Genomic DNA, 17,993 nt, shown 5'->3' on the forward strand with positions numbered 1-17,993 from the left:
CCTTGCACGACTAGGCCGGAAGGGTCTTCTGGAGCGCATCGTGAACAGCGAGGCTCTTTGGAAACACAATGTTGATCTGGTCAAAGATAATTTCAAGGTGGAATTGGAGGGGGGGGGGGGGGGGCAAGTTGGCGGGAGCCCTGGGTAAGTCAAGGAAGAAACTTAAAGTGACAGTAAAAAAGCTTTGCATTGCTAATGGCTGGGAATGCATCTGGCACAGCCTCATCAATATGCAGAGGCCAGATTACTTCAATGACAACGAGGTACAGCTGTCAACAGAGGGGACACAGTTTTTCTGGGCCAACCTTTGGGCAACCATGAGGCTAGCAGACTGCAAGTAAAAGGATCGATTTTTTTTTTTTTTTTTTTTTTTGGATGAGGGAGATGTCTGTGGGCATTAACCCAAAGGCAGTGTGGCGAAAAGGAAGATGGGGAGGCCTCACCCAGCAGTGTAGGGTGGCAAGACTACTTACTTTGGGGTGCCTTACAGCAGGCCAAGACAGCCAGTGGAGGGGGTACAGGAAAGACGGCGCTTGCAGCCCAGACCCACTGGAGGGCAGGATGCAAGGAGGAATCTAAAGTAACGAGTTAAGCCTAAAAGGTAAAAGGAGCACCCCACCCATCGGAAAGGACAAACGCCGGAACCAAGTACTACTGTCTTATTTTTTAATTATTTTTTATTTTTTTTAAATACACTTTGTTAAAGCGCAGAGTATCAAAGCGGTTTGCATAAACACCAGGTTCGATGGCATCTGTCGCTGTAGATACGCATGTTCTGCAATAGCTCGCCATCTGGTGTTGGGCCGGAGTGTTACAAGTTGTTTTTCTTCGAAGAAGTCTTTCGAGTCACGGGACCGAGTGACTCCTCCTTTTGTCTCCATTGCGCATGGGCGTCGACTCCATCCTCGATTGTTTTTTTTCCGCCATCGGGTTCGGACGTGTTCCTGTCGCTCCGAGTTTCGGAACGGAAAAAATAGTTAATTTCGGAAGATTTTCGTCGGTATTGTTGCGTTCGGGATCGGCGTACTTAGATTCAACACCGCATCGAAGATCGAAGAGCTCCGGTGCCCTTCGGGGTAGTTTTTCGATCCTCCGTCGGGGCCTGGTCGGCCCGACCGCGTGCTGAGGAACGCCGATGGAACGGACCCCGTTCCGATTCTGCCCCAAATGCCACAATAAATACCCCTACACAGACCAACACTTGGTCTGCAACCTGTGCCTGTCACCTGAGCACAGCGAAGACACCTGCGAGGCCTGTCGTGCGTTCCGGTCCCGAAAAACACTCCGAGACCGTCGAGCCAGAAGACTTCAAATGGCGTCCGCACCGACAGCCCAACGGGAGTTCGAGGAACAGGAAGAGGAAGGTACCTTCTCGATCCAAGACTCAGACTCCGAAGGATTCGACGATACACAAACCGTGAGTAAGACGTCGAAAACCACACAAAGAAACATTTACAAGGCCCAGGGGACGCCACTGCCACCAGGCCATGGCTCAACCCATAAAATCGGTGACCGACCGTCGGCACCGAAAAAGGCCCAAACAGTGCCGAGATCGTCCGACTCCGGTCGAGACACCGGCACGCAGCCTTCTCGGGACCGAGAAAGTGCTGGAGACAAGCCTCGACACCGAGATGCCGGTGTGGACACGGCTCGACGCCGAGACAGCGGCACCGAAACAGATCGACGCCGAGAGGTTTCGGCACCGAAAAGGAAAAAAGTCACCTCGGAGCCGAAAAAACACGCAGACACAGTTTCGACGCCGAAACAAACTGCAAGCGACCCAGCTTCAGGCTCTTATACAGAAGAGCACTCGCTAACCTCCCAAATGCAGAAGCATAGGTTTGAGGAAGAGCTACAAGCAACTGATGCGGACCATACGCAAAAGCGTATCTTCATTCAGCAGGGGACAGGAAAAATAAGCACCCTTCCCCCCATTAGGAGAAAGAGAAGGTTGGAGTTCCAGGCGGAACAAGTACCACAACCAAAAGTGGTGAAAAGAGTTACACCACCACCCTCTCCTCCGCCCGTGATTAACGTTTCACCAGCACAAACGCCATCACACTCCCCAGCTCACACCACCATGAGCCAGGGTGACCAAGACCAGGACGCATGGGACCTATACGACGCCCCAGTGTCAGATAACAGCCCAGAGGCATACCCTACAAAACCATCTCCACCAGAAGACAGCACCGCGTACTCTCAGGTGGTGGCTAGAGCAGCACAATTTCACAACGTAAGCCTCCACTCAGAACAGGTCGAGGATGATTTCCTGTTCAACACACTCTCCTCCACCCACAGCTCCTACCAAAGCCTGCCTATGCTCCCTGGTATGCTCCGGCACGCAAAAGACATATTTAAGGACCCGGTCAAAAGTAGGGCAATCACACCAAGGGTGGAAAAAAAGTATAAGCCGCCTCCTACAGACCCGGCTTTCATCACAACACAGCTGCCACCAGACTCTGTTGTTGTAGGAGCAGCTAGGAAAAGGGCCAACTCTCACACATCTGGAGATGCACCACCCCCAGATAAAGAAAGCCGCAAGTTTGATGCAGCTGGTAAAAGAGTTGCAGCACAAGCTGCAAACCAGTGGCGCATCGCGAACTCCCAGGCACTACTTGCGCGCTATGACAGAGCCCACTGGGACGAGATGCAACATCTCATTGAACATCTGCCCAAAGACTTCCAAAATAGGGCAAAACAAGTGGTTGAGGAGGGACAGGCCATCTCCAACAACCAGATCCGCTCCTCCATGGACGCTGCAGATACAGCTGCACGGACAATTAATACATCTGTAACTATCAGAAGGCATGCATGGCTCCGAACGTCTGGATTTAAACCAGAGATTCAGCAAGCAGTTCTCAATATGCCTTTTAATGAAAAAGAACTGTTCGGTCCAGAAGTGGACACAGCGATTGAGAAACTCAAAAAAGATACGGACACTGCCAAAGCCATGGGCGCACTCTACTCCCCGCAGAGCAGAGGGAATTACAGCTCATTCCGTAAAACGCCCTTTCGAGGGGGGTTTCGGGGTCAAAGCACACAAGCCAGCACCTCACAAGCCACACCGTCCAGTTACCAAGGACAGTATAGAGGAGGTTTTCGGGGACAATATAGAGGAGGGCAATTCCCTAGAAATAGAGGAAGATTCCAAAGCCCCAAAACCCCTACTACTAAACAGTGACTCACATGTCACTCACCCCCTCCACACAACACCAGTGGGGGGACGAATAGGTCATTATTACAGAGCATGGGAGAAAATCACTACAGACACTTGGGTTCTAGCAATTATCCAACATGGTTACTGCATAGAATTTCTACAGTTCCCTCCAAACATACCACCAAAAGCACAAAATTTAACAACACACCATTCCAATCTCCTAGAGATAGAAGTGCAGGCACTATTGCAAAAGAATGCAATCGAATTAGTGCCAAACACACAAATAAACACAGGAGTTTACTCACTGTACTTTCTGATACCAAAGAAGGACAAAACACTGAGACCAATCCTAGACCTCAGAGTAGTCAACACTTTCATCAAATCAGACCACTTCCACATGGTCACACTACAAGAAGTATTGCCATTGCTAAAGCTGCACGACTACATGGCAACTTTAGACCTCAAGGATGCTTATTTCCATATACCAATTCACCCATCGCACAGGAAATACCTAAGGTTTGTATTCAAAGGAATACATTACCAATTCAAGGTACTGCCTTTCGGATTAACAACCGCACCAAGAGTCTTTACCAAATGTCTAGCGGTAGTCGCTGCACACATCAGAAGGCAGCAAATACATGTGTTCCCATATCTAGACGACTGGCTAATCAAGGCCCATTCGTTAATAGAGTGCTCAAATCACACAAATCATATCATACAAACCCTCTTCAAACTAGGGTTCACCGTCAATTTCACAAAATCCAAGATTCGGCCACGCAAGGTACAACAATACCTGGGAGCCATAATAGACACATCAAAAGGAGTAGCCACTCCAAGTCCACAAAGAATTCAAAATTTCAACACCATCATACAACGCATGTATCCAACACAAAAGATACAAGCAAAGATGGTATTACAACTCCTAGGCATGAGGTCATCATGCATAGCCATTGTCCCAAACGCAAGACTGCACATGAGGCCCTTACAACAATGCCTAGCATCACAGTGGTCTCAAGCACAGGGTCACCTTCTAGATCTGGTGTTAATAGACCGCCAAACTTACCTCTCGCTTCTGTGGTGGAACAACATAAATTTAAACAAGGGGCGGCCTTTCCAAGACCCAGTGCCACAATACGTAATAACAACAGATGCTTCCATGACAGGGTGGGGAGCACACCTCGATCAACACAGCATACAAGGACAATGGAACGTACATCAAACAAAACTGCATATCAATCACCTAGAACTTCTTGCAGTTTTTCAAGCACTAAAAGCTTTCCAACCAATAATAGTTCACAAATACATTCTCGTCAAAACAGACAACATGACAACAATGTATTATCTAAACAAGCAGGGAGGGACGCACTCCACGCAGTTAAGCATGTTAGCACAAAAAATTTGGCATTGGGCAATTCACAACCAAATTCGCCTAATTGCACAGTTTATACCAGGGATACAAAATCAACTCGCAGACAATCTCTCTCGAGATCACCAACAGGTCCACGAATGGGAAATTCACCCCCAAATACTGAACACTTATTTCAAACTCTGGGGAACACCTCAGATAGACTTGTTTGCGACAAGGGAGAACGCAAAATGCCAAAACTTCGCATCCAGATACCCACACAAACAATCCCAAGGCAATGCCCTATGGATGAACTGGTCAGGGATATTTGCTTACGCTTTTCCTCCTCTCCCTCTCCTTCCTTACCTGGTAAACAAACTCAGTCAAAGCAAACTCAAACTCATATTGATAGCACCAACTTGGGCAAGGCAACCCTGGTACACAACGCTGCTAGACCTATCAGTGGTACCCTGCATCAAATTGCCCAACAGGCCAGATCTGTTGACACAGCACAACCAAAAGATCAGACACCCAGATCCAGCATCGCTGAATCTAGCAATCTGGCTCCTGAAATCCTAGAATTCGGGCACTTACAACTTACCCAAGAATGTATGGAAGTCATAAAACAAGCAAGAAGGCCATCCACCAGGCACTGCTATGCAAGTAAATGGAAGAGGTTTGTTTGCTACTGCCATATTAATCAAATACAACCATTACACACAACTCCAGAACATGTAGTGGGTTACTTGCTTCACTTACAAAAATCTAACCTAGCTTTCTCTTCCATTAAGATTCACCTTGCAGCAATATCTGCATACCTGCAGACTACCTATTCAACTTCCCTATATAAAATACCAGTCATTAAAGCATTCATGGAGGGCCTTAGGAGAATTATACCACCAAGAACACTACCTGTTCCTTCATGGAACCTAAATGTTGTCCTAACTAGACTTATGGGTCCACCTTTTGAACCCATGCACTCCTGCGACATACAGTTCCTAACCTGGAAGGTGGCATTTCTCATCGCCATTACTTCCCTGAGAAGAGTAAGCGAGATTCAGGCGTTTACTATACAGGAACCTTTTATACAACTACACAAAAATAAAGTCGTCCTAAGGACCAATCCTAAATTTTTGCCAAAGGTTATTTCACCGTTCCATCTAAATCAAACAGTGGAACTTCCGGTGTTCTTTCCACAGCCAGATACCGTAGCTGAAAGGGCACTACATACATTAGATGTCAAAAGAGCATTAATGTATTACATTGACAGAACAAAGAACATCAGAAAGACTAAACAACTCTTTATTGCATTTCAAAAACCTCATGCAGGAAACCCAATTTCAAAACAAGGTATAGCCAGATGGATAGTTAAATGCATCCAAATCTGCTACCTTAAAGCTAAACGACAGCTGCCCATTACACCAAGGGCACACTCAACCAGAAAGAAAGGTGCTACCATGGCCTTTCTAGGAAACATCCCAATGCAAGAAATATGTAAGGCAGCCACATGGTCTACGCCTCACACATTCACCAAGCACTACTGTGTAGACGTGTTATCCGCACAACAAGCCACAGTAGGTCAAGCTGTATTAAGGACATTATTTCAGACTACTTCCACTCCTACAGGCTGATCCACCGCTTTTGGGGAAATAACTGCTTACTAGTCTATTGCAGAACATGCGTATCTACAGCGACAGATGCCATCGAACTGAAAATGTCACTTACCCAGTGTACATCTGTTCGTGGCATCAGTCGCAGTAGATTCGCATGTGCCCACCCGCCTCCCCGGGAGCCTGTAGCAGTTTGGAAGTTACCTTCAATTATTTATATATGTATCATCTCAACCTTAAATAAGTGCATACTTAGTCACTCCATTGCATGGGCACTATTACTACAATTCAACTCCTACCTCACCCTCTGCGGGGAAAAACAATCGAGGATGGAGTCGACGCCCATGCGCAATGGAGACAAAAGGAGGAGTCACTCGGTCCCGTGACTCGAAAGACTTCTTCGAAGAAAAACAACTTGTAACACTCCGGCCCAACACCAGATGGCGAGCTATTGCAGAACATGCGAATCTACTGCGACTGATGCCACGAACAGATGTACACTGGGTAAGTGACATTTTCATTATATTACACAAGGTCACATTTATTTTGTAGGCACATGAAGATTCAGTAAGTGAATCATAGGATTTTGAGCCAACACATACTTGAACCTGGTCCCCCAGGTCCCAGTTAGGCAACTTTGACTAACTCAAACTCTCTCATTGTTTCAACCCTTCTTCCCTCCCCTGTGTTTTATTACTTATTCTCCTCCCACCCCCCTCCTGCCAGACAAAGATGCTCTGTGACGCAACCAGCGCTGGCCGCATCTTAGCACTTTTGTCCCCTGACTTTCTATGCAGCATGGCTAAAAGACATTGGCAAAGCCAATAGCTCTTGCTTTGGCAAGACCTATTGGTTTTCTCAATACCTGTTTATATATTTTAGTCTCCTGCATTTCCTTGGATGGTGTGCCTCCCTTTTCATGTTTTTGTCCTACATTTGGAACATTTCCTCTTTTCTTTTATTTGCTTTTGATTGGAAAAATTTGTATCTTTCCACAGGTGACGTGAGGGTCTTATTTCTTTCTTTTGTTTTCTAGCACTTTGTTATTTAGCTTCTGACTCCATAGCATGTGGTCTACATGTGAGGTTTGTACTGTTCCCTAGGATATGCAGAGCTTTTAGATAAGGTTAAGGAACTTAAATATTTCTGCAGGCTTTCAAGAAAATGTTTCTCAGGCTGTGTAAACATGCACAACTTTACGAACTTTGTAACTATGCCTTTAAATACTAGCAGCAAGTTTAAGTAATCTTTCTGCCTACCTCATGAACGTGAAGGTCTTGTCATAACCTGTTTTCACCAGACATTTAAATATTTGCCAAGGTCTTCTTGCTATATTTACTTTCTGGTGTGACCATTAAATGAACTTAGTAGTTTTAAAATAATTTTCAGCACACCTTTAAATACTTGTAATAGTTTCAAGTAATCTTCCCACTGGTTGTGTGAACAAGGCGGCTTTTAAATACTATTATCACAAATGTTTCAACGTTTGTAAAAGTTTTTATGGGATCTTTCTATGTGTGTGATCATAGCTGTTAAATAAAATATTTATGGAATGTAAAAAAGAATAACACAAAGTTTTGTTGACATTTAGTTATGGACGCACAATAAGGCAGCAGTGGAAATACTTTCAGGACTACATCACTTTGACTGGAAAAATTTGCTAAACCTGATGCAAGTGTTTAAATGCTTTTTAATAAAATTCACTAAATGCTAAGCAGGTTCATGACATACTTTGTAAATTTTAAGGTGTTCTACATAAGTTGTATGTGTGCAAAATCTGGCCTCAATCTTAACATGACTGCAACCCTTCAAGTGAGTAGGGTCATTAGGTGGGGTGTTCCCATAATGGTCTACAAACACTTGTGAAAAGTGGTTCACTTAAGGAAAAAATCACTTAAAAAATTGGGCCTCTTCCAGGAAGTTGCCCAGAACTTGCTGCACTCAGTAAGTGCTAGATACAGGCCTTGATCCTTGGATGTGACCTTCTGCTTTGCTCATTGGATTCTGGGCATGGCCTACAGATGAGCTCTGTGTGGAGCTCCATTTACCCATACTGCCTGTAGATGGCCTTTAGCCTTGCTCAGCTGGCTTGGGGTTCCCAGTATTTACAGAGGAACTATATCTACCATGGTGAAGAAGTCCTTGAAGACTCTTCATTCCAATATCCTGTGACTTCTTTCTTTGCAAGTTCATGGTTTTCCGATGCATTTTATGATTGTTTTCATCCATGTTATTCACTAGGTAATTTAATCTAATCAGCTTTTTTCTTTTCTCATTTGTATTCAGGATTTACCCAACAACATGATCCATCAGGTGCCCATTAAATCTCTTCCTCAGGAGTGGCTATGGTGTGAGACCTGGTGTGATGAAGAATCCAAGAAGAAGGCTAAAACTATAGATCTGGTAGGGATTCTTAGTATTCTGTCAGCCTTAAGGGTATAATTTAATTCTGTTTTTTTTAGCTAGGATTATTTAAATGTGCATTTTCTTTCCAAAGGCTGTTTCTTATAGTAAATACTTGACTCCCAATGAGGCCTTTTCTTTTGGTTCTGAGACAGTCAGTAGTTACAACACAGTATCTGTTCTGCATATTAATGGGTAACCAAATGGCTCTTTGGGGCACCTGAGGTAGGAAAGTGCCCTCTTTTTGGCATGGTTACCCCCACGTTTTACCTGCTGTCAGTGTGTTTTGACTGTTTCACTGGGATCCTGCTAACCAGGACCCCAGTGATTGTGCTCTCTCCCTCTAAATTTGGTTGCTCAGGACGTAGCACACCCCACCATTGGCATACTGGTGTCCCCATATAAGTCCCTAGTATATGGTTCTTAGGTACCCTGGGCATTGGGGCACCAGGAATTACCCATGGGCCGCAGCAAGTATTGTGCCACACATGGGAGCCTATGCAAAATGTGTATGCAGCCTGTGTGAAGAGGTGCATGCCCCCTTTCACTACATGTCACTTCAAGTCACCCCTGAATGGCCAGGCAGGTGATATGTCAGCCCTCTTCTGATGGATGGTCACCCTGATAGGTGACCAATCCCCTTTCCTGGGCTGTTTAGGGTCTCCCTCTTGGGTGGGTCTTCAGATTCGACGTGCAAGATTCCAACAGGACTCTTCTGCATCGTTTACTTTATCTTCTGGCCACCGGGACTGCAACTGCACCCTCCAGGAACTGACAATCCGTAACTCTAGCGACGACCCCGCTCTGCAACATTGTTTCTCCAGTTCCTTCCAGCAACTGCAACATTTCCTTGGCTGTGCATCCTCTTCAGTCTGCACAAGAAGCTAAAAGGAATATCTGTTGGAGTAAAGGACTCATTCCCCCAGCATCTGCAGGCACCAACTGCAATGACGACCGGCTTTGTGGATCTTCTCTCCTCCGGAGCTGCATGGATCCTTCATTGCAGGTGGTGGTCTGGAGTGGTCCCCTTTGCCCTCTCTACCACCTGTCCAAGTTGGGAGACAGTAGGCTCTTGCCTCTTCTTTCAGGACAGTACCCTTGCGCACTGTGACTCTTGCAGCCACCAAGGCTTGTTTGTTCCTCCTCCAGGTAAACTTCAGGCTCCGTGTAGCCCCGGCCTACAGCACTCTTCTCTGCAAAACACAGTCTCCTGCCTGCTGCTCCAACAACATGGGACTCCTCTTCAGGTGTGCTGAGTGGGGCTTACTTCGACTCCTATGCCTGCTGCCTGTGGGTCACCTGTTGGGGCTGTCTCTCTTATTGTGATTCTCCCAGCTGCTGAAGGTCACCTTGAACTCCCCTCATTGGGGCGAGTCCCCTGGGCCTCGCTGGTCCTTTTCAGACTTGCAAAACCACCTTCTCCCACTCTTGCACTTGATAAGGCTTGTTGGTGGTTTTCCAGCACTGACTGACTGCATCATGACCACTGACGAGGTACATCACTTGCATCACTTCTGAAACTTCTTTTCTGCTCCTGTGCTGCACTGCTGACTTTCTTCATCCACCGTCGACCTGGTCCTGCATCCACAGAAGGGTGGAAAGTGGCTCTTGCCACAGCCGGATACTCCAACTTGAACTGGACTTGTTCCCCTTCTTTTGCAGATCCTCTTCTGTCAGGATCCACCTTTCGTTTTTTGCAGTCTTGTCTGGGTCTTGCACAGTCCTTTTCCATATTTCTCCTGTGGGTTTGGGGAAAAATCAGGTACTTATCCCTTCTCTCCTGGTCGCTCGGGGGGCACCCTGGTACTTGCCTTTTGTGGGTTCCTAGTTCCTCCAGCTACCCTCTACTGATTCCAACTCCTTGGGTGTGGGACTGCCTTTCACATTCCACTTAATTAGTATATGGTTTGGTCTCCCCCTACGGATTGCACTATTTGCTATAGTTTTTACTATTTGCTGTTGCTTTCTATGCTAATCACTGACTTCTAATGTGTACATAATAGTGTGTTTACTTCCTATTGGAGTGTTTCCTATTCAGTATTTTAGTATTTGTCTTACTATAGTAAAGTCTTTTTATTTTTGTAACACTGTGTGGTTCTTTCTTGTGTGTAAGTGCTGTGTGACTGTAGTGGTATTGCAAAAGCTTTGCATGTCTCCTAGATAATTCTTGGCTGCCACAGCTTCCTCTAGAGAGCCCTGGCTTCCTAGCTGTCTACACCTCACTAATAGGGGATACCTGGACCTGGTATAAGGTGATAATACCTTAGGTGCTCACCACACACCAGGCCAGCTTCTTACACTATGCATATACTCTGTTCCCCTATTACAGTGCCGGAACATTCTCTCCAAGAGCCGTTGCCAGGCCTTTGGTTAACTGTAATACAACTACTCAGATGTTTGGCATGCAGCAACAAAAACAAAGTATATTCTCACCTGCCTGTGAAATGACAAGGGACAAGTTAATCTGTCAATATAGAAGACTTATTTTCCTATGGGTGTTGGTGGCGTCTTCTGTTTTTGCAGTATGACCTCTTCTAATTTTACATGCTGTGCATTATTCTGACCTCTAGTGGCTGGGTGCAGACATGTAGTTAAAAGTTATTTTTTAGATTGAGCTTACCAGACAATGCGAAATGTCGGGTTGCAAAAGACTTACGGCCTGATTTAGAGTTTGGTGGATGGATTACTCTGTCACAAATGTGACAGATATCTTGCTCAACGTATTACGATCTCCATAGGTATAATGTGATTGTAACACAGCGGAATGGATATCCATCAAGTTTTTGACTGAGTAACCTCCTCCACCAAACTCTAAATCAGGCATTTAGTGACAGCTTACCAAGATCATACAGGGGGCTTAAAGCCAACTGAGCACTTATCATTGGTTTGTTTTATTGTCGCACTTGTTTGCTTGCTTTGTATTCAATGGCTTGCCTTGTCTATCTTGTGTTTGTCCTTCCCTTGGAGCATTGCTTCTTTATTTGTATCCTTGCACTGCTTGCTTTCAGGAAACTACTTTTCAATTGATGAAAGTGCATGTGTTTGAAGCTGTCTCCCTTATGTGCTTCTCTTCTTTCTCCCACTCTGTGTTGCTCTCTCTTGTCCATGTGTTTCTCTCCCCCCACCCTGTACTCCATAGTGCTCTCTGGTCTGTGTGCTTTTGTGGTGTCCACTCTTATATGCGTTACCCCTTCCTCCCTTCCCCCGTTACCCTAAAGTTTACAGTACTTTTTTATTTTTTTTATTTAATAAAACAATCTTTACTTTTTATACTTAAAGATCCAAAGTGTGTCCTCCGTCTTTGATTGGTAATTAAAAAAGCAACGGAAACCTGCCTCATTCATTGCATTCTACTGCATTTGCGTGTGTTGGAAGCTGGTTATGTACGTAGCATACCAGTTGTAAGGGAAAACTATTCAGATAGTCCAGGGCCACCCTGATTGGCTGACAGGGGTTAAAATAATAACCCTAACAGCTCTCTTTTGTGGTAGTGTGTTGAGAGTAGTTTGACTTATTAGAGAATAGTGTTTAGCATTTATTGCACACACAAACCCAGTAAGCGAGGCACACACTCAATAAAAAAATCCAAAACACTCACTTATATATGAATTTAGATACCAAGATCATCAGAATCAGGTAAGTACTTGTCGAGATATTAATTTTTATAGGTTTCAAAAGTTGACAGTGCAATTTCTGTAGTGGTAATGTTATGCTGTAATGCGGTAATGTTATGCTATGGGAAAAAGACATACTGCTTTCAGGCACTGCACAACTATGTATTGAACTGTTAATCTGGAGTTAAGGTAAGTATGGGGCAAGGTCCAACACAGGACCAACAGTTCACTTTAGGAGGTACTGAAGCGTCCAGGTGCAGAGGCGCTTTTCAACCTTGGGTGCCCTAATGTTATCCTATGGGAAAGAAACAGACACTGCATAAGGGTGCTTGGCAACGACTTACAGAACTGTTCTTCTGGACTTGAGGTGAGTATGGCCCAAGGTCCAAAGCCACACCAACAGGTCACCTTGTGGGTGTGGAGGGGTCTCTGGGGCGTCTGGGTGCAGAGTTGTGTTACAGCATCTGGTGTTCCATTCACTTCAATGGAGATCGTTCCAGTTAGAAAGTGGCTGCAAGCAGGGTGTTTGGGGCCAATCAACGAGAACCCACAGTGGGGCTCACTCATTGAGATCCTTGGGCACGTAGAAACACAGTTGACCCACTTCTCCTCTGGCTGTGGGGCTCTGGTGCAGCAGTGTCTTTTGGCGTCTGGTTCTGGCGTAGGGGATACTTGCAGTTGGAAGGGGCCTGCAGAAAGAGTCTTTAGGTGGTGTCGGGAAGTCCACTGTTGGCAAACTGAATGTGGGGTTTGTCTCTGGAGGCCCTGGGGACTAAGCTGGCACTGTTGGCCCACTTTATCTCTAGCTAGGGGACATGGGTGCAGTGGTGCTGCCTGGTGTCGGGTTTTGGTTGTCCAAAGTCCTCCTGTGCAGGTTACATCTAAGCAGCTCTGCTACTCCACAGGGTTCCAGTTTACTTCTTGAAGTTCTGGCAGTTTTCCCAAGCTTTTAGAGGCACAATAACTGCAGGACGAGTCCTCTTTGGCACAATTGTCAAGGACAGCAAGCAGGCTGGCGGGGTTGGGGCCCAGGCTGTTGCTGCTCCTCAGATCTGACAGAGACATCTAGTAGCAGATTCTTTACCTTAGAATTCCCCCCAGGTGTCAGTCTGGATCAGGAGATTTTTCTTGAGCAGTACCTCTGCGTGCCATTAGGTGACGTTGATCAGCTCTGCGTCCTTTGTCTGTCTTCTGCACCAGATATGACATTTCGGGTCCTATATAGCTACCACCCCAGTGCACTGAAGTCAGTTTTTCCATGCCAGTGCTGATCCGAAGAAAGAGCTACCCCTCACTCATTTTTTGGCTGGTCTTTTTGACTTTTTGTTGAAGTTTTTTGAGTTGTTCAACTCATGGTGCACTGAGGGATGGCTTCAAGGAAGACCTTTTTCAAGCCTTGCAGGTCCTGTCATCAGCCCATGTCTGTGATGGATCCGCACCTCATGCGCTTTTGGTTCCTGGAGAGAAACAAAGACCCGAAGTTGTGCTCTGAGAGTCAGGCCATGCATCCAAAAGCTTTGAGTGAGCGGTGTCCGAAGAGGATGGCAGCCTGATGCTGAACTCCGCAAGTCACAGTCTCAGTTGAGAGGAAGGTTTCGGAATCTGTTGCAGAGTCCGCCCCTCTTCATCGTACCACTTCGATTTCTCAGGACGATTGGGTAATTTGAGGCATAAGAAGAAGTCGAAGAAGGCAAAAGGCTTCTAATTAACCTCATTCGTCGGCCAACGAGACGAGGGAGCTTAGTTGATCTGGGCCGACTCCTCTCCTTCCTGAGTTTCTGGGAGCTGGAGCAATCCCTACCCAACTTAAAGAGTTCTATGTGGCCGTGCGCCTCCTTTTTGGGTAGTCCAACACAGCTGGTGCACCTTCGGGCCCCGCAGAGATGGAAAGAGCCCCTCTGGGTTCCTCGCCGGCAGCTTTGGCACAGAGGGGCACCCAGGGATCCACACTTGGGTCTGGAACAACATCGGTCTTACCACCTCAACTGTCCCCAACACCAGACCTGACACTCCTGGTGCCGTCCGTGCTCCCAGGTGGCGCCATCCCCATTCTCATTGTGACTCTGTCACAGAGCAGGATGGGCGTCATACGATGACAACTCCGACAGGGCCCTTGGCCCTTATGTCGGATCCTGAGCCTTATTCCTATGGTCTAGGTTACTGTGAGGAATGGAAGGGGTCGCTGGGCCATTTGGAATACCGACTCCCAAGAATCTCTGGACTGGCATATGGACTTGGGTAAAGCCAGTGGTTTGGATATCTCCACAGATACTGGAATGCTTACTCCCTCTACCGTGATTATGGAGGAGGGAGCATCACACTCTATGATTGTGAGAAGACTGGCAGATGTCTTGTAACTTAAGTTGTCTTTGGTGGCAGTCAGGACTTAACTCCTGACAGAGGTGCTTCAACCTGGAATCTCTTCCTTCTAACCCCCGCTCCCCTTTAATGATGCCCTTATGGATGTCCTACTGGGTACCTAGTCCAAACCCAATTCAGGGGCTCCTGTGAATAGGACAATTGCCAGCCACCATCGCCCTGCTCGGAGTGACCCAGGTTTCCTTACGCAACAACCCACCCCTGAGAGCTTGGTCATCCAAGCCTCTACCTCCTGTGGCGCATTCCCTTCCGCACTCCCGGATATGGAATCTATGAGGTTGGACACACTTGGGAAGAAGATGTTTTCTTCCGCCAGTCTCTCATTGCGGTCTATGAACACCAAATGCCTTTTTAGGGCATTATTCCCATACGCTTTGGGATACGGTTCCACAGGTGCTGCCACAGGTCCCGTAAGAGGCACAGGCTGTACTTTCCCAAGCAGTTGCTGTTGGGAGAGACACAGCAAAGTTCGCAATCAGATGTGGACTGGACACGACCAACTCACTGGGCAGAGTGGTTGCATCAACAGTGGCCCTATGGCGCCACGCCTGCTTGAGGTAGTCTGGCTTTACAGAGATATCCAAGCCAACCTCATGGACATGCTCTTTGATGGCAGCTTTCTTTTTAGAGGAAAAAGTAGACTCTGCACTCAAGCGCTTCAAGGATTCTCGTGCTACGGCCAGGTCCCTTAGCCTCACGGCGGCCTCTCGTCCCCTTCAGTCTGCTTTTTGCCCCTTTTGTGGCTATGGAAGGGGTGCCCACCCACATTTGTTCCCATCCAGCTACCATGCTGTGCTTGCTGCACAGCCTCTGTGTGGCTGTGGACATGGGATCCACTGTCCTTGTGGATCAGGGAGCCTGCAGTCCGACCAGTCCACTGTGCCTCATCTCCTCTGCAGCTGCCTCCAAACCTTCCTAATCAGATCTTTCCCACCAGTGACCAGTTGAAAGGCAACCTTTGCCATCACCTGCTCAACTGGCAAGCCATCACGTCAGACAGGAGGGTTTTTCAGATAGTCCAAAGGGGCTACTCTCTCCCCTTCAAGACTACCCCTCCATCCATGCCACCACCTTATGATTTGATGACAGAGGATCGCTTGGCACTGCTCCAAGAGGAATTTACGTCTCTCTTGGCCAAGGAAGCCACAGAGAGGGTTCCTGTGCCAGACCTAGGTCATGGTTGCTATTCCCATTACTTTCTGGTTCCGAAAAATTACAAAGGCTCCCGTCGTATCCTATATCTTCAGTCCCTCAATCTCTTCCTCAAAAGGGATAAGTTCAAAATGCTCACTCTGGCTTAGATACTTTCTGCCCTGGACCCAGGAGACTGGATGGTAGTGTTGAACTTGCAGGATGCTTAATGCCATATTCCCGCCCTGTCTGCTAACATTCGTTACTTGTGGTTCACAGTATGCCACAAGCACTTTCAATTCACTGTGCTTCCTTTTTGGCCTTTTTGGCCTTACCAGTGCGCCTCAGGTGTTCACCAAGGTGATGGCGGTGGTTGTAGCTCATCTGCGCAGATCAGGAGTGTCAGTCTTCCCATATCTCAACGACTGGCTGTTGAAGGCCGGCCAAGCTGTCATCTCCCACCTCCAGACTGCGTGGACCTCCTGCATTCGCTGGGGTTCACTATAAACGTGCTGGTCACACCTGACTCCTTCTCAGACGCTGCCTTTTATCGGAGCTGTTCTGGACACAGTTTCGATCTTATCCTCCAGAGTGGCAAGTCCAGGATATTCAGGCTAAGATGCTGATGCTTTAGCCTCTATCCTGGATTTCGATGAGAATGACTAATGCTGCTGGGCCCCATGACCTCCTGCATCCTGCTAGTGACACATGCCAGACGTCATATGCGGGCTCTGCAGTAGGACCTAAAGTGGCAGGGGGTGCAGCATCAGGGGAATTTCTCAGACATGGCCCAGATCTTAGAGGAAACTGCACAAGATCTGCAGTGGTGGTTAACAAACTGCTGTTGGGTCAGAGGCAGATCCCCCCCCTTTCTTCCCCTACCATGTCAGACAGTAGTGACAGATTCATTACTCCTGGGATGGGGCGGCCATCTGGGAGAGGTGGAGATCAAAGGTGTCTGGTCTCCGGCGGAATCTCGACTCCACATGAACCTGTTGGAGCTCTGTGTGATCTGGCTAGCACTGAAAGCATTTCTTCCCTCTAACAAGGGGAAGGTAGTGCAGGTGTTCACGAACATCACAACCGCCATGTGGTACTGCAACAGCCAGGGCATGGTGGGGTCGTGGACTCTGTCAAGAGGCTCTGCGCCTCTAGATGTGGCTGTAACATCAGGGCATATTCCTGGCAGTTCAACATCTGTTGGGCTCCCTGAACACCAGAGCAGATGAACTCAGCCAAAAGTGGCTGCCAGATCTCAATTACGTTTCCATCCAGAGGTGGAGCAAGGTCTCTCAGCAATGGGAAGTGCCTTGTTTAGATCTCTTCGCCTCCGCAGAGAACAAGCAATGTCAGCAGTACTGCGTGTTGTCGTTTCCACGGTGGCAATCGCTCAGAGATGCTTTTCGTCTCAAGTGGATCTCTGTTTTCCTGTACCCCTTTCCACCCATTCCACTTCTGCCCAGAGTTCTCAAAAAGATCAAGAACGACGGGGTCCAAGTAATCCTTGTGGCTCTGGACTGGGCACAGAGAATCTGGTGTCCTGAGCTGCTGAGCATATCCATCGATCCTTTGAACAGACTGCTCATTTGGGGGGGATCTTCTGCCTTACAGATGTATCCACCATCCCCATTCATTATGCCCCAATGGGATTTTAATTTGGTTTTGACCTTTGTGACGTGTGCTACTTTCGAGCCTATCCACAATTATCCGCTCAGGCTTCTCACTTTGAGAACAGCTGTCCTTGTGGCCACTACATATGCCCGCAGCGTTAGTGAGTTGCATACATTGTCACTAAGCTGTCCTACCTTTGCATCTATCCTGACAATGTGGTGCTTCGCACTAAGCCTTCGTTTCTGCCAAAACCGGTTACACCTTTTCATGTAGGCCAATCTATCACCTTGCCTGATTTTTATGCCCCTACATTTCTCTAAGGAAGAGCAGAGACTCCACTGCCTGGACCCAAAAAGAGCAGTGGCTTTCTACCTTGATCATTCCAAAGAGCTCTGGGTGGATGATCAACTCTTTGTAAGTTATGTTGCTGTGAAGAAAGGATAGGCAGTGCAGAACCGGACCGCCCCAGATTGGTTGTCTTCTGAATTAAGATGTGCTACACACTGGCCAAAAAGCAACCACCTGAAAGTTTGTGTGCTCATTCTACCTGAGCTACAGCCACGACCGCTGTGTTACCACATGGAGTTCCAATCGTTGATGTCTGTCAGGCAGCAACGTGGGTATCTCTGCACTACTGCCTTGACAGTCAGTTCTGTAGGAACAGGTATTTTGCCTTTTCAGTCCTGCCGGACTTTTTGATATGATCTTGGTTTGCTGGCCCACCTCTGGGGTTGGTATTGCTT

The 17,993-nt window shown here is 47.1% G+C and overlaps 1 protein-coding gene across 3 annotated transcripts in view; it reads left to right on the forward strand.

Annotated features, from left to right (window-relative positions):
• Positions 1-17,993, forward strand: part of UGGT1 (UDP-glucose glycoprotein glucosyltransferase 1) — a 1,185,714-nt gene that overhangs the window by 1,068,961 nt on the left and 98,760 nt on the right. For all 3 annotated transcript variants that reach the window (XM_069213734.1, XM_069213736.1, XM_069213735.1), the window contains one exon: positions 8,399-8,515. In XM_069213734.1, coding sequence (XP_069069835.1) covers positions 8,399-8,515 — 117 coding nt within the window. The remainder of the gene's footprint in view (positions 1-8,398; positions 8,516-17,993) is intronic.

The sequence above is a fragment of the Pleurodeles waltl genome, chromosome 11 (assembly GCF_031143425.1).
Source record: "Pleurodeles waltl isolate 20211129_DDA chromosome 11, aPleWal1.hap1.20221129, whole genome shotgun sequence".
Taxonomy (NCBI): Eukaryota; Metazoa; Chordata; class Amphibia; order Caudata; family Salamandridae; genus Pleurodeles; species Pleurodeles waltl.